Here is a 21619-nt window from a genome sequence, read left to right on the forward strand (position 1 = left end):
TTTTGGTCCTGTTTTATAGAAGAGGCACAGACAGGTTCTGCACTTATTCCAGGTTACATACATTATATGGTGAGAAGTAGACATGGGCGCAGCCGGTCAGTCAGAGACAGAACTGATTTGTAGTCCTTCCTCTCCTTTCTGTACCCTTAGTCTTTCTTCCCTGGCCTCACTCCTTCTTTAACCTCTTGCTTTTACTAATACCTTAACAGGGAGTTAACTTGTTAAAGAATCACTTAATAAAAATGTAGGTTTGTTCCTTTCCTGAAGTATTTACATTTTCACTTACATTTTAATAGTGGGTCATCTCTACCTGATATAGTAGGACATTAGGCTGGACCCCATTTTACTCCCTCCATTTTTAGACACTTCCCTTAAGGTGTCCAGAAGTGTATCTTTGTAGACTCTTCCATCAGCCTTACGCCTCAGTGAACACATGAAGGTCTGACACCCTCTTATCCAGCTTTGACTTCTGACATATCAGAAGTGAGCAAAACCAGAAATGGGGCTGAGTGGACCAGTGTTCCTCATCATTCACCTGGTGAAGGTGCACTACCCTAGCCATATTTTAAATGTATAGATGCCTGGTTCAAACCTATAACTTTTAGAGCATTTTAAAGTGGAGTCAGAACTTTGAAAGTCTCTTGGAGATAATCTAGTCCAGTGGGGTTTGAACTCCAGATGGGAATGCCTCTTTGGTTCTAACTCTACTCCTCCACAATTGCCTACAATCTCCTATTTGTTTTACACTTGGGCTTCTATATAATATTTCATGTGAATAAAGGATTCCATGGCTACCAAAAAAGGTAGTTTGACAATTATTTGAGTAGCCCTAGCTGAAGTCAAACTACTAGTAAGTGACACCACTGGTATTCAAACCCAAATCTTCTGTATCTAAGCTCATTCCAGTGTGTCATGATGCCTCTCATTTCCTCCCATACAGCATTAATTTTAACTTACTAACAAATATGTATTAAGTATATATTCATTTAGTTTAGGCTTTCCAAAGACAGCAGATGGAAAGGTGGTGTAGGAAGGGATTTGGCAGAGGGGTAAAATGCCCCCTTACCTTGGGATAATCAGAGAGCTACCTACAGGAAATAGAACTGGTGTTGGCTCTTTCAGAGTGGATAGAATAGATAGATGGAGGATGCCTAGAGGGAGACTTAGTGACAGGAAAGAGAGTCTCTCTCAGAGAGGTGAGTTCCAATAGCCAGTATTGGAAAACTATTATATATATAGGGGACTTCATGATAAAAAAATTAAATATACTCATTTATGTCAGGCCCTAAAGAAATGCTACTAATAAAGACAAAATAATTTAAAATTGTAAGCACACAAAGATGAAAAGAACAGAAGAGACAAGAGCAGGTAATAGAATCGACAGCATTTTAGAAAATCACAAGCAGATAAATGATAAACTGTGAGTAGGCAGAATGGAGAAAACCAAAACCTAAACCCTTCAAGAAGCAATGTAGTTCAAGCCATAGAACTCCAGAGTAACTTATTTCACTTAGCATAGTACCCTCTAGGTCTATCCATGTTGTTGCAAATAGCAGGATTTCGTTCTCTTTTATGGCTCAGTATGTGCATGCGTATGTATACCCCACCTCTTTTTTTATCCATTTATCTACTGATAGGCACTAGCTTGCTTCCATATTGTGGCTATTGTGAATAACACAGCAATGAACGTAGGGGTGCATCCTCCAATCCTCAGCAAGTCCTGCCAGTGTACAGACTATCTGATTAGCACTTTAAAGTTTCATTCATAAAGAAAAATTGACAACCAAAGATTACCAGACATTAAAGAAAGCCTGTAATTTTATTTTAAGGCTGAAACAAAAACAAAAAAGAAAAAAATCCAAAAGTAACAGAAAATGAAGATAGAGGAGACAGAAAGTAAAAATAACAATAATAATAGAAAACAATCAAAATTAGAGGATAAGAGTTTTCATATTGAAAGGACTCACTAGCAAGGAAAACAAAAGCAAAGTAAACAAATGGGACTATATCAGACTGAAAATATTTTGCACAACAAAGGAAACCATGAACAAAATGAAAAGACTACCTACTGAATAGGAGAAGATATTTGTAAGTGATATATCTGAAAAGGAGTTAATATCCAAAATATAAAGAACTCAGGCAACTCAACATCAAAAAAACAGCCAACCCAATTAAAAAATGGACAGAGGACCTGAATAGACATTTTTCCAAAGAACACACAGAGATGACCAATGGACATATGAAAAGATGCTCAACATCATTAATCACCAGGGAAATGCAAAACAAAACTACAGCAACCTCACATCTGTCAGAATGACTGTTATGAAAAAGACAAGAAATAACAAGTGTTGACAAGAATGTGGAAAAAAGGGAACACTTGTGCACTGTTGGTATTTTTCCAAAGAAACCAAAAACACTAATTTGAAAAGACAAATACACCCCTATTGCTGCATTATTCATGATACCCATAATATGGAAGCAACCTAAGTGCCTATCAGTAGATGAATGGATGAAGATGATGTGGTGCATACATGTGCGTGCACACACATACACTGGAACATTATTCAACCATAAAAGAGAACAAAATCCTGCCATTTGCAGCAACATGGATAGACCTAGAGAATGTTATGCTATAAAGTGAAATAAATCAGAGAAAGACAGATGCTATATGATTTCACTTATACATGCAATCTAAAAAACAAAACAAATGAACAAGCATAACAAAACAGAAATAAGACTCATAGCTACAAACAGGAGGTTGCCAAAGGAAGGTCAGTAAGTGGGGGATGAGTGAAATAGGTGAGGGTAATTAAGAGATCAGATCAGATCAGATCAGTCGCTCAGTCGTGTCCAACTCTTTGCGACCCCATGAATCGCAGCACGCCAGGCCTCCCTGTCCATCACCAACTCCTGGAGTTCACTCAGACTCATGTCCATCGAGTCAGTGATGCCATCCAGCCATCTCATCCTCTCTCGTCCCCTTCTCCTCTTGCCCCTAATCCCTCCCAGCATCAGAGTCTTTTCCAATGAGTCAACTCTTCCCATGAGGCGGCCAAAGTACTGGAGTTTCAGCTTTAGCATCATTCCTTTCAAAGAAATCCCAGGGCTGATCTCCTTTAGAATGGACTGGTTGGATCTCCTTACAGTCCAAGGGACTCTCAAGAGTCTTCTCCAACACCACAGTTCAGAAGCATCAATTCTTCGGTGCTCAGCCTTCTTCACATACAAACTTTCAATTACCAAACAGATGAGCCACAGGGATGAAATGTACAGTGTGGGAAATATAGTCAATAATAATGTAATATCTCTGTATGGTGACAGACGGTAGCTATATTTATTGTGGTGATCATTTTGTAATGTATGGAAATAATAGAATCACTGTTTTGTACCAGGAACTAACATAGTGTTTTAGGTCAGTTTTACTTCAAAAATAAACTCATGGAAAGAGAGATCAGATTTCTGGTTACTAGAGGTGGGAGGAATTGTGGTGGTGGGAGTGGATTGGATGAAAGTGGTCAAAAGATACAAACTTCCAGTTATAAGACAAATAACTACTAGAGATGTATTGTATACCACGATTAATATATTAACACTGCTGTATGTTATATATGAAAGTTAAGAGAGTAAATTTTAAGAGTTCCCATTACAAGGAAAAGATAATTTTTTTTCTTTAATTTTGTGTCTATATGAGATGATGGATGTTCTCTAAACTTACTGTGGTATTCATTTCATGATGTATATAAGTCAAATCACTATGCTGCACACCTTTAACTTATACAGAATTGTATGTCAATTATATCTCAATAAAGCTGGAAGGAAATAAAAACAAAGGACTCACTAAATCCAGACCAAAACAGTAAATGATAAAAGACCCAAACAAAAACTTATGATTGTAAAATTTCTGAATACTGGCATTAAAGAATAAAATCCTAAAGAGAGAAGAATCACTTCACACACATGGGTCAGGAATCAGAATGTTATCAGATTTCTCAATTGCTATATGCAAAATTAAATGACAGTGAAACAACATTCCAAAGGAAAAATCATTACAGCCTTGAATTTTATACCCAAGCAAACTATCATTCAAGTACGAGAATGGAATTAAAGATATTTTTAAATATTCAAAGTATTAAAAAAGATACCTCTCATGTGGCCCTTTTCCAGAAAGCCATTACAGAATTAGTTTAGTTCGGTAGCTCAGTCGTGCCCCACTGTTTGCAAGCCCATGGACTGCAGCACACCAGGCTTCCCTGTCTATCAGTAACTCCTGGAGCTTGCTCAAACTCATGTCCATCGAGTTGGTGATGCCATCTAACTATCTCATCCTCTGTTGTCCCCTCCTCCTCCTGCCTTCAATCCTTCCCAGCATCAGGGTATTTTCCAATGAGTCAGTTCTTCACATCAGGTGGCCAAAGTGTTGGAGTTTCAGCTTCAGCATCAGTCCTTCCAATGAACATTCAGAACTGATTTCCTTTGGGAATGACTGGTTTTATCTCCTTGCAGTCCAGTTCAGTTCAGTCACTCAGCCGTGACTGACTCTTTGCGACCCCATGAACTGCAGCACGCCAGGCCTCCCAGTCCATCACCAACCCCCAGAGTCCACTCAAACCCACGTCCATTGAGTCAGTGATGCCATCCAACCATCTCGTCCTCTGTCATCCCCTTTTCCTCCTGCCCTCAATCTTTCCCAGCATCAGGGTCTTTTCACATGAGTCCAGGGGACTCCCAAGAGTCTTCTCCAACACCACAGTTCAAAAACATCAATTCTTCACACTTAGCTTTCTTTATAGTCCAACTCTTGCATCCATACGTGACTACTGGAAAAACCATAGCTTTGACTAAACGGACCTTTGTCAGCAGATTTATGTCTCTGCTTTTTAATATGCTAACTAGGTTATTATATTCTAGAGAATATATATATTCTCTATTATAGAATATGCTTCACCAAAATGAGGCAGTAAATCAAAGAACAAGTGGTGAGATCTTGGAAACAGCAGCCTCAACACAATTACAGTCAGCCCTCTGTATCCACTGACATAAAACCTGGGTATGGGTTATGGAGGGTTGAATGTTCACTATACATACAACACCATTTTAGATGAGGGACTTGAACATCTGCAGTGTTTGGTGTATCTTCAGGGTCTCCTGGAACCAGTCCCTTTGGGATATAGAGGGGTGACTGTAAACAGAATTTCTAGGATGATGGTGAAAGAAAGTTCTAAATAGGTAAAAAGAGAACCAGCCTAGAGAACAAACTGTTCAGATTGGAGCAGACAGAAGGTACTGCAGGAAATAATCTCCAAGGGATGGGGTATGGGCTTGATAGGTTGTTATATGATGTCTTTATTAACCAGATTGGAAGGATTTAAGGTTTTGTCCTAATTGGGGGAGAATCTAGTGATAGGTACATGGGTACTTAACAAGTAGGGTAAATGGCAATTATCATTTCAGGAAAAACAAACACAAGGCAAAAAAGGAATAGTATACTATATGGCTTAGCAGTGAACAGTATTTTTGTAGGTGTAAGGTAAACACTAAATATTGATTTAACAAAAAATGTTACATTCCAAAATAATTGAATATCTTGAGAGAATGAGGAAAAGTGTATTTGAGAGAGTGGACAGTTAAATCCTCATATTCTTTAATAAAAAGTAGGTCATTATCAGTAAGGAGATAAAATGTATTAAGAAAAGAGTAATAAAAGGGCTAAATTCTCATTTTGCATAATAGGAACATAGTAGATGATGTCTAAATGAGAGGGATGGAATAAGAAATATTAGTATAAGTGTATTTAGAAATATGAAGGTAAAGGAAAAAACAACCAAAAGTGGTCACTACTGAAGAGCAAAGAACTGTTGCTTTTTCATTATAAGCCTTTTAGTAGTTTAGACTTAAAACATTATATGTACTTTGTTTTAAATTTTTTACATACACACACACACAGACTTTGGCCACCTGATGCAAAGAGCCAACTCACTGGAAGAGACCCTGATGCTGGGAAAGATTGAGGGCAAGAGGAGAAGGGAGCGACAGAGGATGAGGTGGTTGGATGCCATCACTGACTCAATGAACATGAGTTTGAGCAAGCTCGGGGAGAAAGAGGACACGGAAGCCTGGCATGCTACAGTTCATGGGGTTGCAAAGAGACAGACATGACCTGGCGACTGAACAACATATATGTACTATGTGGGAATTTCTATTTTAGTTCTATATGTTGAAGACTGAAAGGGTGACATGACAAAGGGTTCAGAGTTGTTACTGAGAGGTTGTAGCCTTGGCTTTGTCCCTTATCAGCTCTGAGACCTTGGGCAGGACACTTGTCCTATTACTGAGTCTTAGTTTCTTCACTTATGAAAAAATGGAGGATGGAAAAAGTCTCCATAATCTTTTTAAAGCTGTGATTGATATCCCAAGATTCTATGATAAAAATAATGCTAGGCAGCAAATGAGGAGTTAAGATTTGGGTGGAGGCTTGAAATTCCCACATTTTCCTTTTTTAGTTGAAATCAGACTTGGAGAGAAATTTTCATTGTGGTCTCTGAAAAGAATTCAACACCCACCTTCCACTGTTGAGCCCGGGGCAGGCAGTTGACTGCATACTGGCTCAGGGACACATAGCTTAGTGTTATTTTAGTGTGGGGTGGTTTTACTTTTTTGATACTTAATATTTTTCAGTATGAATCACAGGTGAAATTTCCATGCCATGTGTAAACAATTTCACTTTTTTATTGAAACAATGAATTCAGGAATGTCATATTGGGATGTCAGCCATTTTGCTTTTATCAGTGAATGGAAAAAATGCTTTTATATTAATATAAGAAATGATGTCATATAATATGGAGGAGATCTTATAATTCAAGGTCAGCAAATCTCAGGAGGTGATTTAGGTCACCAAGCTAGATTTGGAAAAGGAAAAGAATATTTTCCCTTTGTCTTCTCAAGGTTTGGGGTTTTGTTTTTTTCTAACCAATTTTCCTCTCAGACTTTGGGGTAGCTAGTCGAGTAGCATGATTGTGAAAAGGCGGCTCTGACTAATAATATCTTTGCCATTGAAACGTGTGGCTCTGGAGAAATTCCCTCCTCTTTCTGGGCATCAGTTTTCCCATCTGCACAAGAAAAGGGTTAACAAGATACCTTTTAGCTTTAACATTCTGTATTTCTTCCTCCTTATTTTATGCGTATGTTCCAACCATTAAAGAGACTAGGTTTCTTTAGGATTAGGTTTGGGGGTTTTCTTTGCAAGTTCAGTGTAGTGAGAGTGAACTCTTTGTTAAATGTCACTCCCACTTAAGTGAAAAGTCAATTGAGTACTAGATACAAACAAAAGAAAAGTTACTTTGATTTTTTGTTGATAGTAGTTTTATTTTTTTTAAAGAGGAAAATATTTAAAGTTTAACTTAGCCACTTTTAAATTAGGTGCTGGAAAAGCAAAACTTTAAGGAAGATGACCCTTCATATATGTACATCAGTATGCAGTTTACAAAGTCCTTTCTTCATATATAGTATGTCATTTGAAAAATACATTTCTACAGGGCTGTACACGTACTGTGTATTTGACATCATGTGTGTGTGTGTGTGAATATGCACATTATACTTGACCTCGGATCTATATTATGCTTAGTGAGGAAGCAAATAGTCTTAGAGGCAGAGTGAGAGGAGGCAGGAACAGACAGATGAAAACCATTTAGTAGGTTACCCAAGACACTTAGAAGGGCACTGAATTGTAGAAAATCAGCCTCTAGCAGAAATAAGTAAAACTAAGAGCAGATCTTAGCCACAGGCCATAGCAACTCTGTTCTCTGGTCCTAGAGAAAAAGGAAAGCTAAAAGCACAAGAGAAATAACATAAAGCACAGCCTCAGTCAAAAATGACTTGCTCTTTGTTTGTTTAATAAGCATGAAATGAGCACTAGCACTGTGTCAGATACTTGGGCATCAGAGACACATACAACATGAACCTTATTCTTGATTCTACAAAGGGAAGAGTCAGGGAAAGAAGGGCTGAATGTGCTCAGTGTGTAATTCCCGCCTTCAGTACATAAAATGAGATACTGGTTTTATGGTGTGCGTCCCTGAGGTTGATGTTAGCAAACTCTACAGGGGTCTTGGAAATAGTCCTGATTCCATATAGTTGGTCATTCTTAGTCTTCTCTCACTTTAGGAGACAAGGGAGCAGGAAGTGAGCAGACTACCTTTAAACACCATCCAGAAAGTGTGGTTGAGATGGTGTTGGGATCATACAGTCACATTTCCTCATTAGAGTTTAAAGCGGGGTGGAGGGGGACGACTTCTTTAGTGGGTCATGTTTGGGAAGCATTGCCTAGTATCTGGCAGAATTTAATTCTGTCTTTCCATCTTTGCAGCTAAGATATCAACATGGACTAGGGACTCCAGACTTGAGGCAAACTCTTCCTAACCTGAAAAACTTCATGGAGCACGGACTAATGGTCAGGTGGTAAGTACCTTTCTCTGCCATACCCAGAAACTGCAATGTGGATAGTGATCCGGAGGAACTTGCCTGACTTCTGCTCCACACCTGCCTTCTGGGTTTTCTTCTGTAATGAGATACCTGAAGAAAAAAAAAAGGCAGCCATCATACTTGCATAAGTCTAAGTTCCAGTCTGGTTAAGAGGGTGAAGCACCCAGGGGAGGGGGGTGGGTTCACGGAGGTATTGTTTAGACATGGGAAGGTTGGCTGGGTGAGGAATTCTTGAATGCATGGTTGAGGCAGAACCTGGAGGACAGCCATGTGATTTGTAAATGGGGGACTTGGAACCCCCAGGACTTTCCGAAGAACAAGCAAAGGACAGTAAAAAAAAAAACATCAGGATCAGTGGTTGAGAATAAAGGGAAGAAAGCACACAAGGAATAGGTCAGGCTGTCAGGATGTAGTCTGAGAGCAGGAGGAACAGACGTCCTGGAACGCTTCTCACATGTGATGTCAGTGCTGTTGTAACCTAAGGGCAAGCTGCTGCCTAAAGTGCTTTGTCAGGATGGACATGACCCTCTTCAAAAGACAAGGGGAAAGGGACCATCTGATGCACAGAATACATTAGATAATTAACTTGACATGAATAAAAGGAAAGCTGTTGGCTCTAGTCATTTAGTAATTCGAACCCTTGGATGATAGGCAATAACTTACAAAATTATGTGCATTCAGATCAGGCCTTTAGAGTTAGACAGCTGAGAACAGCATGGTTTGTTCTAAGGAGCACTGACTTCTGAGTCCCAGATCTTTTTCTCATTTGCTATGTGAATTTTGTTGTTGTTTTAAGTTTAGAGATTCCATCATTCATGGCAAATTGTTCAACATTTATCACAGTGTTCACTTCAGTCGCTCAGTCGTGTCCGACTCTTTGCAACCCCATGGACTGCAGCACACCAGGCCTCCCTGTCCATCGCCAATTCCCGGAGTTTATCCAAACTCATGTCCATTGAGTCAGTGATGCCATCCAACCATCTCATCCTGTGTTGTCCCCTTCTCCTCCTGCCTTCAATCTTTCCCAGCATCAGGGTCTTTTCAAATGAGTCAGTTTTTCACATCCGGTGGCCAAAGTGTTGGAGTTTCAGCTTCACCATCAGTCCTTCCAAAGAATTTTCAGGACTGATTTCCTTTAAAATGGACTGGTTGGATCTCCTTGCAATCCAAGGGACTCTCAAGAGTCTTCTCCAAGACCACAGTTCAAAAGCATCAATTCTTTGGCACTCAGCTTTCTTTGTAGTCCAACTCTCACATCCATTCATTACTCCTGGAAAAACCATAGCTTTGACTAGACGGACCTTTGTCAGCAAAGTAATGTCTCTGCTTTTTAATATGCTGTCTAAGTTGGTCATAACTTTTCTTCCAAGGAGCAAGCGTCTTTGAATTTCATGGCTGCAGTCACCATCTGCAGTCATTTTGAAGCCCCCAAAAATAAAAGTCTGTCACTGTTTCCACTATGTCCCCATCTATTTGCCATGAAGTGATGGGACCAGATGCCATGATCTTAGTTTTCTGAATGTTGAATTTTAAGCCAACTTTTTCACTTTCCTCTTTCACTTTCATCAAGAGGCTGTTTAGTTCTTCTTTGCTTTCTGCCATAGGGTGGTATCATCTGCATATCTGAGGTTATTGATATTTCTCCTGGCAATCTTGATTCCAGCTTGTGCTTCCTCCAGCCCAGCGTTTCTCATGATGTACTCTGCATATAAGTTAAATAAGAAGGGTGACAATATATAGCCTTAACATAGTCCTTTCCCAATTGGGAACCAGTCTGTTGTTTCGTGTCCAGTTGTAACTGTTGCTTCCTGACCTGCATACAGATTTCTCAAGAGGCGGGTCAGGTGGTCTGGTATTTCCATCTCTTTCAGAATTTTCCAGTTTATTGTGATCCACACAGTCAAAGGCTTTGGTGTAGTCAATAAAGCAGAAGTAGATTTATCTTTTTTGGAACTCTCTTGCTTTTCTGATGATCCAGCAGAGGTTGGCAATTTGATCTCTGGTTTCTCTGCCTTTTCTAAATCCGGCTTGAACATCTGGAAGTTCACAGTTCACATACTGTTGAAGTCTGGCTTGGAGAATTTTGAGCGTTACTTTGCTAGCGTATGAGATGAGTGCAATTGTGTGGTAGTTTGAGCATTTTTTGACATTGCCTTTCTTTGGGATTGGAATGAAAACTGGCCTTTTCTAGTCCTATGGCCACTGCTGAGTTTTCCAAATTTGCTGGCATATTGAGTGCAGCACTTTCACAGCATCATCTTTTAGGATTTGAAATAGCTCAACTGGAATTCCATCACCTCCACTAGCTTTGTTCGTAGTCATGCTTCCTAAGGCCCCCTTGACTTCACATTCCAGGGTGTCTGGCTCTAGGTTGGTGATCACTCCACTGTGATTATCTGAGTCATGAAGATCTTTTTTGTATAGCTCTTCTGTGTATTCTTGCCACCTCTTCTTAGTATCTTCTGCTTCTTTAGGTCCATACCATTTCTGTCCTTTATTGAGCCCATCTTTGCATGAAATGTTCCCTTGGTACCTCTAATTTTCTTGAAGAGATCTCTAGTCTTTCCCATTCTATTGTTTTCTTCTCTTTCTTTGCATTGATCACTTAGGAAGACTTTGTTATCTCTCCTTGCTATTCTTTGGAACTCTGCATTCATATGGGTATATCTTTCCTTTTCTCCTTTGCCTTTGGCTTCTCTTCTATTCACAGCTCTTTGTAAGGCCTCCTTTGCCTTTTTGCATTTCTTTTTCTTGGGGATGGTCTTGATCCCTGCCTCCTGTACAATGTCACGACCTGTTTTTAAAAACCTCAGGTAAATACATTATCCATGTAACCTTGTTACTTTAATTTTCTGATTTGCTATCTAAATTTAAACTCCTACCTCTCTAAAATGTAATTTTCTCATCTGTAATCCCTGCTCATCTCACTGGTTTGTGGTGAGGATGAAATGACATGGTAGGTGGAAAAATAATTTGTGAGGAGGAAAGTACAAGAATAGTCTCATTTTCTTCTGTGCCAGCAGGATAGGCCATGAGGATAATAAAGTGACATCTGTGATTTACTGTCACTTGGTTTTTTTATTTTTGTCTCATGATCTTCAAAATTATGGATGTCTGACTTTAGACAAGACTCCTGTTAAGCAAATACACAATTGTTTAAAGAACTCTACTCAGAATATCAAAATCATTGTAAAAAGTTAGTGTTGACACAGACCTGTATACCCTGAGGAATGAAGGCTAGGAACTAAGTTTTAATGTAAAATAATAATCATTTTATCACCATTATTATTATTGTAACTTTTTAATGTTTTCGCCACATCATGTGGCGTGTGGAAGCTCAGTCCCCCAACCAGGGATCAAAGCTGTACCCCCTGCGTTGGGGGCACAGAGTCTTATCCCCTGGACCACTGGGAATCCCCACTGTTACTTGAACAGTGAGCTAGCAAGCATGTATTTAACACTGTCAGTGCTCAGTCCGTGATGGGTACTCTGAGGTAACAGTAAGTATGAGGCTCAAGCCCTACCTTCAAGGGATTTGTGATCTAGTTGGAAACAAGGTACATAAATCACGAAAGGTTTTATAACACAAATGGTAAAATTAAAATAATCAAAAAGAGAGGCACCTCACTGCACCACCTGATCAACCAACTAAAATAAATCTTGCTCACTACAGACGGCAGATTGTCTCAGTATCATTTATTGAAGAGTCTATCTTTTATCCACTGTTGATAATCAGTCTGTTTCATAAATCAAGTTAACTTACACATGGATCCGTTTCCAGGTTCCTTATTCTGTTTCATTGTTTTACAGTCTATCTATAGGCTAGTACCATATTTTTTAATTAATATAAGGTATAATTTCTATAAGTCTTACTGAGGTTTGAGCATCTCTCTTCCTCCTAACATTTGGAACCACTTGAGAGAGGAGATACGAGGCAGACTAACAGAAATCAAAATGTCAGTTTTATTACTGATAAAGCCACTTGGAAAATGCAGCTTTAGATCTATTATAAAAGTGCTTGCAAAGACATCACTCAAAATTAAACCAACTCTTGCAATCAGGATGTGAACTGGAGAACCCCAGGCTTCCCCGCCAGCAACCAGCCCTTAACTAACTATACTGTCCGGTGAGTCCTGCAGAAACCCAGATGGGGCTAAGCCAGGAATACCCAGGTTTTATCTTTCCCTGTAAAGTCACCAATCCAAAAAGGCCCTCTTCCCCTAAGAGCAAGTAAGTGGGAGGATGGAGAGAGGCCAAGAGTGTTTCTCTTAAATCATATTCCTTCAAAGCAAGGGGAAAGGAAGATTTCCCCAACTTTCTTGATATCTGGTCTGCTGAGGCTCCTACTTATGGTCCTTCTTCGAATCTCTTTCGGCTTTTCTTGATTTATGAATTGTATTTGAGTGATTTGACAGCTTTATGATATTGAGTCTTTCTGTGAACATGGTATCTCTTTATATGTTTTTTTTTTTTTTTTTAACATACCCCGGCAAAGTGTTAAAGCTTTCTTCATAAAGGCCTTACACATCTTTTATTATATACTTAGTCCTTGGTAGCTTACCCTTTTGGTTGCTGTTATAAATTTTTTATTACAGCATCCAACTTCTTTGTGTCTAGTATAAAGGAACACCACTGATTTTGTATTTTGGAGAATGTATCCAGCAACCTTACTAAACATTAATTACAATAGTTTATCTTAGATTCTTTTGAGTTTTTCTGTGTATACAATCATTTTTTCGAATGATGGTGTTATTTCTTCCTCTTTTTACAATTTTTATTACTTTTTGTTCTCTTATGTTCTATGGCAGAGGAGCAACAATAGTGGATATTAATGATACAGTAATATAATAGCAGCAGTCTTATTCCTGACTTTAAAGAGGATGCTTCTTTTCACCATTAAGTATTCTATTACAGGTTTGGATAGATATTCTTTATTAGCAAAAGGAAGTTTCTTTCTATTCCCAGCTAAGAGTTGTTTTTCTTGAAATTATGAATGTGTGCATTTTGAATTTTATAAAATGCTTATTACGTTTATTGAGATAATACTATATTTATGCTTCTTTACTGTGTTAATAACTAAACATATTTTCTGTTGTTAAACCATCTTTGCCACCTGGGATATACTCTACTTGATTGTGATGTATTATTTTTTGTATAGTATTGGATTTCATTTGCTAATTTTTTTTAATTTACTTTATTGAAGTTTAGTTGATTTACCATGTATTAATTTCTGCTTTACAGGAAAGTGATTCAGTCATACATACATACATACATACATATATATATATATATATATATATATTCTTTTTCATGTAGTCCTTCTTTTTCACATTCTTTTCACATATAGATTATTACAGAATATTGAATAGAGTTCCTTGTGCAATGCAGTAGGTCCTTGTTGGCTATGTTTTATTTATAGTAGTGTGAATGTTAATCCCAAGCCCCTAATTTATCACTCTGTTCCACATTTCCCCTTTGATAACCATAAGTTTGTTTTTGAAATCTGTGAGTCTTTCTGTTTTGTAAATAAGTTCTTTTATATCATTTTGATTAGAGTCCATGATTTGCTAATATTTTTAGAATATCTACTTTTGTAAACTGAAATGAGGCTAGCCTATGTATACAATAATCTTTGTCTGATTTTGGTAACAGGATTATAACAGCCTCGTAAAATAAACTGAGGCTCTTTCCGCCTTCTTTTCTACTCTCCTTTTCCATTCTCTGGAAGAGTTCATGTACAGCAGGAATTCTCTATCATGAAGGTCTGAAAACCTAGTGGTTTTCATTTTTTGAGGGGGAAAGAAGAAGTTTTTAGCTATTAATTTAATTTTTATGATGATTATGGGTCTACTTATGTTCTGTTTTTTCCAGTTCCTCCTTAAATCACTCCAGTGTGATTTCCAGTTCTCTCAGGGTACTGGAATTCCTCTTATCTAGGTAGATGCCTAAAACTCAAATGTTGCCAAACCTGGCGGTCACTTTTTCATCCTTAGCCTCGTCTGTATTTAGTGACGTTTGGCCTTGCTGGCCGTTCCTGCCTTCTTGATGCGTCTTCCTTTCTTGGCTTCTAGCACTGTCGTCCCCTGGTTTTCCTCCTCTCAGCTGCCCTTTTCTGCCTGTTTTTCCTGTTCGCCTCCTTTTTTTGATCAGTAAGTATGGAGAACTGCATAGCTCTGCCCGAAGGGCTCCTCTCCTTTTCTCTCTGCTTTCCTCTCACGTGGCCTCATGCCCCGCTTGAAAGCCATCTGCCTGCTATGCCTCCTCACGTTGTTCAGTGTCAGCCTCTCCTGTGAGCTCTGTAGTCAGAGAGCTGCTTGAAACCTCACCTTGGAGTGTCACAGGCACCTCAGCCTCAGCATTTAAAACTGTCCTTCACTAGCCTTCCTCAGCCAACAGATGACACACTGTCTGCCCAGTCGCTCAAACCAGAGGAGCATTCTTCCTTCCTTTCTCACTCCTCCCTGATCCAGTCTAGTTCATCGGCAAAAATGCTGTGATCTCTACCCACCAGCTGTTCTTTCCACCATGTCTGCTGCTACCACCCCAGCCCAAGCCACCGCCTGCTCTCACCCAGGCACCACACTAGTCCAGTCTGTCTCCCTGGTTTCATTCATGTCCCATCTCTGTTCATTCTTCACAGTAGCCAGCATGATCTTTTTAAATTTTAGCTGTATCTTAATCACTCCCTAGCTCCAGCGGCTAGAGTAAAATCCAAGCTCTTTCCTACCGCGCCTCTCCCCTTGCTCTCACATATGGTCCTTATACTGGCTCCTCGAGTCACACGCTGTCAAGTATGTGCTCCCCCTCTTCTGTCTCTCCTACCTCCATCCATACCCACACCCTCAAATAGCGGGAACAGCTTTAGAAAAGGCACAGCAGCTTTACTGGCGAAGAATAGACCACTTGGCTAGTGTGCAGATTCATTTCAGAAACACAGAGGATCTAGGTTTTGTGGCGCATTGAGCTTATATAATTAGGGAACCCTTTCAAGAAAACAATACAGAACAGAAAATACAAAATTAGGCGGAGGGAAGTAAATATTTTAAGTGAGAAACAAAACCATAACCAGTTACTGGAACTTTAGAAATTAGATCCCTTTCTTCTGCAATCTCTTTAGACAGTTTACCCAAAATGCTTACATAGAAGTGTTTCCTCACTGCACCCTGACTGTCTTTTCCCTCCTAAAACATAACCATTTCCAGCAACTCTCCATTTCTGAGGTTCAGATAAATTCAGTGACTTTCCAAGCATGGCTGCTCCACAAGCCTGTGGCAGTAAGATTGGAGTCCAGGTCTCCTGGCACTGACATGGTAAACCCATTAAGCCCCCAGTGCCCACATCTGTATAGTGCCCCTTTATGCCAGCTGTGCCAAGCACATTAACACTCAATGAATAGTAGACATCACTTCTTGGTGCCGTAATGAAAAACGGACCGCTGAGACAGATGCAAAGTAGCGCAAAAGGTCTGCCACATACGAACCCAGGAAAGACTGCTGTGGAAAGGCAGCCCGGAGGTTCCAAACCTAAACAAAGCTGGAACAAACACTTCAGCCCCAGGGGAAACCTGAGAATTTCCGAGAGCAGCTGTGAACTGAGGAATTACCTCCCCAGCCTGTGCTACTTAGGGCAAAGGGTAAAAAAACTCAACGCCCCTAAGGGAGCCTCTTACATCTTTTGTAAAAGAAAACACTTCCATCCTCTGTGCTGCGGTTACCATTCACAGACTGGTCCCGGTGGAAGTAGATTGCTGTGTGTTCTTTCGGTGTCCAGAATTTCAAACTGGCTGACGATCAGTGCAGTCACTGAATTCCTCCTTATGGTAAGCTTCAGAGTTGTGTGACAGCTTGTTTTGTTTCTTAAAGAAAAGACAGTGTGATTTTTCTTTTCTGTCACGTGACAGAACAGAATTCTTATCTAACATATTGATGTTACCTGACTAATCATAAAACTATCCCTTTTCTCAAGAACACAAGTTACCTGGGGCACAGTTCCCAGTACTTTATGCTGATCCTTTCCAAAAGAAGTCTCCATTTTCTCATCCTTGAATCACTAACCTTGTTGTGACTGCCAAACAACACAAATTGGAAAAGCAGAATTTCAGCTCAGAGGTTGTCCTCTTGAATAGTTTGGTTAAAAGCCACCACCATGCCACTTAAACATCCCATTTTTCCTCTCTTTTACTACTAACTAGAAAGTGGTCCAGGATTCCATTTGACATGCTCCTGCACAGCCAATGCTGAATTACGGTCAGGGAAGCCTCACGACTTCCCTGCCATGCGAGCCACTGTTTGACGGCCGCCACTGAGATGATATGTTTAGCGCTGAGAGGAAGAGAGTCTGTGCTGTGCTGCTGTGAACAGACTGTGTGAGGGGCTCCTGCATCCAGGCCCTGGGGACAGTCCTCAGTGACATCTCTCCACTGTCTCTCACCCCAGCTGAACCGACCCCTAGACAGGCCCCCCTCATTTCTGACCTCGGTTCTTTTCTCAGACAAGTTCCCACCACCTAGAATTGCCTGCTTTGCTCTCTCCAAACGTTGCTTTCACTTCAAGGTCCAGCTCACATCCTACTTCATTCACTCACTCAGCAGGCAGAGAAGCAGGCCCTCCCCTGATGCCTTAGGTTCACTCTCCACCAAGCCTTACCCACCAGCTTCTGAGCAGCGATGAGCAGGCACTGAAATTGGAACAAGATGTGATAGACAACAGAAAGTATGAAGTACTGAAGGAAGGTGGAGAAGTTATCTGGAACATTCTTAAGGATGTCATTTACTCCCCAGTGTAAGGTGAGGGGTGTAGGTGAGGCCTGGACAAGCCTTCACTAAGGAGATGGCATTTAGTGGACCTGGGGCATAAGGAGGACTGGGGCATGTGAAGATTACAGGGCAGGCCAGAGTGGGAAGCAGTTGCCCAGTTCTAAGGAGCATATGAAGACTTTGGGTTTGAATAGTAGCTCTACCACTCACTATCTCTGTGACTTCAGGCAAGTTTAAACTCTCTGCTTAAAAGTATCTGTAAAATGGAAATTATAGTGCCTTCCTGATAAAGTTGATATAAAGATTAAGTACTTAGCATACTTCCTGGCACATAATAGTAACAAATGGTAAGTAGTATTATAACTGTATCATGGGTAAATGAAATCGTAGTTGTCTGTTTTAAAAATTAAATCCATCCTTTATTATAGGTATTTTATCTTTCCTTTAAAATCTACAGTCATAAAAAAATATCTACAGTCATCTCCTTACAAACAGGTATAGAACATGGTTCTTGATCACATTTTTTAATAATGGCTCATGCTTATTTGTACATTAGTGATACAGAATATTCACCATTTCCCTTCTACTTTTCCCCAAGTACTTAATACGACCTTCCTCTGAACTTAGAGGAAAGTACCTCACAATTCTAGTGGCCTACTTACTTTTTTGGTTACTTATTTTCTTAGGTTAACTCTCAGCTATAGTTAGAAGTTATGTACAATGGAAGTTTCTTTTTTGCAGAATTTACCGTGTTTTTATTTAAGTTTATAACAACCCTGTGAAAGAGGCAGGGCAAGGGTGATGATCACTATCTTACATATCAGAGTACTTAGAAATATGAAGTGACTTGCCATGATCACATGACAGTAAGTAATGGAACTGGGGCGGCCACACCAGTTGTCTGCCTCCTGGTTGCATGCTCTTTCTGTCATGCCAGGCTGCCTCTTACTAGTTAGTGGTCATTCTTTTCCTTCTCTGCGTTTCCCCAGCCCTCCTCTCTCTCTCTGCCACTGAATTTCTAACACCTATTATTACCTTCCCCAGGGAAGCCCATCAAAGTCAAATCCAGAGTACTAGAAAAATACACTGCAGAATTGGACAGGAAGACACTCTTTGTTGCTTATGATAGGAACCTGGTAAGAGTCATGAAACTTGGTTAGAATTTAGAACTTTAAGACAAAAAGAAACAAAAATGGTGATATGTTTCAACTCCATTGGTTAAGAAACAAGAAAGCTAAGGGAACACGTGAGCTGGCTTAAAACATGTCTGTCCACCGTGTTTGCCTGCCTTAAATTTCATTTTCTTTCTTTCAGAAAAAGAGATGATAAAAGCAGGATTTCAGAACCATCTGTCCTGATTTATACATGAAATGTTTTATTCTAAGTTCAATTTTTACTGACTGTAAAGCACTGGATTTGGGAATCAGAAAATGTACGCTCCAGCTTCAGCTCTGTCATTTAATTTTCATAAATTTTTTGAGTATCAGTTTTTTCAGTGGAGTTAATGGCAGCAGCCCTATTTCCCAAGCATCATTATATGGAACAAATGAGATAATGTCTGTCCAAGTGGTTTATAAACTAAAAAGGACTATACAAAATATCATAAGCATTATTCATACATTCAACAATTCATTAAGGGTCTCCTCTGCATACAGCACTATTCAAAAGACGAAAGAAAATTCAAAAGTGTGAGATTTGCCCTGCTTTTGCTTAGTTGACAGTTGTTTAGTTTATAATCTGAATGAGTAGATAAGACAAATTAAATATTTTGAAGAACAAGACTTACAAAAATACTCTCCTGCATTGTTCAGTCTCACTGTCACGTGGGACCCACAGCCTGAGCCCCGGCTTCAGGGGACCGCGTTCCACGTGATGGTGCTCAACCTCGCACTGACTTCCTTGATGTTGTAGGACCAGGCGTGCCATTTTTATTGAGGCTGCCTCAATTTCCGTGACCTTAGTGATGCTAGAATACTGAGGAGACATATCCTTGGCTACTCTGCAGCTCACTGGAATACTTCTGATTCCTTCCAGCGTTTAATGATGTGACTTTGGGAGAAGCAACTAGTGGATTTATGTAAGGTCGTATCACTTCATTGGTTAAATCTCTAGATAGTGTTTCTGCTCACCTGTTTCTAATCTAGTTCTCTGTTCTTTTTTATAAATAGAATCAAGTTGAACAGTTTTTTTAGTGAACAAATGATTAAGAAAGTAAGAACTTTGACACATTTTAAGAAAATGGGTTTTTTCAGTCAATTGAAAATAATGAAAATTTTGGAACCCATCTTTCTTTAAAACCAGAGGGTAAAAAAAAAAACAAAACACAGAGGGTAGTGATATAATAGTTCAGCTTTTAAGCCAAACCATCCACCTGTGAAAATGAGACCCTATCCTGTATTAACGTTTTTTTACGCCTTATTTTTTAAAAGCAGATCTATCTTCTCTCCTTCCCTCCATCATTTGCTCATGCTGAATTCAGAACTAGTCTCTGGCACGTGACCCAAGGGACTTAAAAACCATGTCGTCTAGCTGACTCTGGTTTTTAAATTTAGATCAAATGACATTGTCTTTGAAGTCTCAAGAGTACTACTTAAGGTAGCCATATCAGAGGGGCGTGCCTCTCAAAGTACTCCTTACTGGCTGGCATCCTTAATATGAAAAGTGAAGGCTGGTCAAAAATAAATGAAAAAGAAAGTTTTATTGGAGTTATTTACTCTTAAGACAGCTATTTCAGACGGAACCTTGACAAGTTATCTCATTGCCTCTAGACAGGAATACACAAGGCATATGGGTATCTGTAGTATTTTAAAAGACTTTGGGGGACCAGGCTTCTTCTGTAACTCATTCCAGAATTTAAACACCCTCACTTCAGGAAATTCTTCCCTATATTTAACTTACAGGCCCCCTTCTGCGGTTAACACCCATTTCCGCTTTTCTCTGTCTCCAGTCAGGATGGAGAACAGCTGGCCAACATCCTTTGTGTGCTAACCCTCCGTCAGTGAGAAGTCATTTGGGTATCCCGGGCTGCTTTTCTCACCCTCCAGCAGCCAAGTCTTTGAACCAAATAGAGATTTTTTTTTTCTGTTTTTATTTGTGCCTTGTTTCTCTCTCATCATTCTTTTTGATTATCAATGAATAAAATTTGGAAAATGTAAAAATACACAGATGACGGGCAAACAATAGCCCTACAATCCAGGGAGGGAAACCACTGTTAAGTTAGTTTGCTATGTGTTACTTATACAGTTGAGATCATATCATCTATATCAGCACTGAAATATAGTCTGAGCTACATATCCAGAAACTTAAACATTTTCTGGCAGCCACATTGCAAAAAGGTAAAAAAGAATAGGCAAACTAATTTTAATAGTAGTTTTCCTGTAATTCTAAAATACTGATTGGTGTGTAATCAGTATTTTTAATTATTAATATTTTACACTCCATTTTTATTCTAAACCATCTAAATCCAGTGTGTATTGTACATTCACAGCACATCTCAAGCCCAGCTACCGCCTTGCAGGTACTCAGTGACGTGTAGCTGCAGTGCTGAAGCACAGTCCTTGCAGCTGTATGTACTGCTGTTGTATCTTAAGCCTATTACCAATGCCATTACCAAATTTTTACATCATTTTAATGGCTGCATAATATTTCATCAATTAGACTTACTATAAGTGAATCTTTAGAAAGTTTTGTTCTTCATAAGTAACCATGGAGTGTGTTCTTTTTACTTCTTTTTTTTTTCTTTCACATTAACTGAATGTTTCTCAACACATTACCCAAAAACAACAACAACAAATTATTCCTTTTGGGTACAATTAATCAAATCTACTTATTCATAAAACAAATATATTCACTTAGTATCTACTAAGTGCTCTGTACTCCCTTAGATTGGGAAGTGGAGGAATGGGTTTCAAAAAATAGAAGGCCAGGTCCCTTCCATACACTGTTTACAAGACTTGGCTCCACAGTTGGACTGCACACATACTGTATTTAATTCTGACTTAAATATTCTTCCCTTCATTTCTTACTCTCTCTGCACCTTAATATACACACACAGCCTGACTGACTGACTGTACCTTACCTTTCAAAGGTAAATCAAAGATAGTCACCTGTGCTGAGTCCTCTAGGTGACTACTGGCTGCCTCCTCTGTCATACAAAATGTATATTGTGTTCAAAGCACTGTGGTGTTCCGGTGATTGGCTAACTCTCTGTCTTCTCGACTAGAGTAGAAACGCTAATGATAGAAACCTTATTTTATGAGCCTCTTTATTCCCAGTGCCTAGCAGATTGCCAGGCAGTGAATGTGGATTTCAGTACTGTCTACTGAAATATGTGTTGAAATAACAAGTGATCATGTTAAGCATCAGTTGGATGGTATAATTACAAGT

General features: G+C 39.4%; 1 protein-coding gene across 4 annotated transcripts in view; it reads left to right on the forward strand.

The window, feature by feature from the left end:
• Positions 1 to 21619, forward strand: part of UVRAG (UV radiation resistance associated) — a 328758-nt gene that overhangs the window by 291657 nt on the left and 15482 nt on the right. For all 4 annotated transcript variants that reach the window (XM_015474813.3, NM_001193026.1, XM_059874960.1 and 1 more), the window contains one exon: positions 8363 to 8454. In XM_015474813.3, the coding sequence (XP_015330299.1) occupies positions 8363 to 8454 (92 nt within the window). The remainder of the gene's footprint in view (positions 1 to 8362; positions 8455 to 21619) is intronic.

This window comes from Bos taurus, chromosome 15 (genome assembly GCF_002263795.3).
Source record: "Bos taurus isolate L1 Dominette 01449 registration number 42190680 breed Hereford chromosome 15, ARS-UCD2.0, whole genome shotgun sequence".
Taxonomy (NCBI): Eukaryota; Metazoa; Chordata; class Mammalia; order Artiodactyla; family Bovidae; genus Bos; species Bos taurus.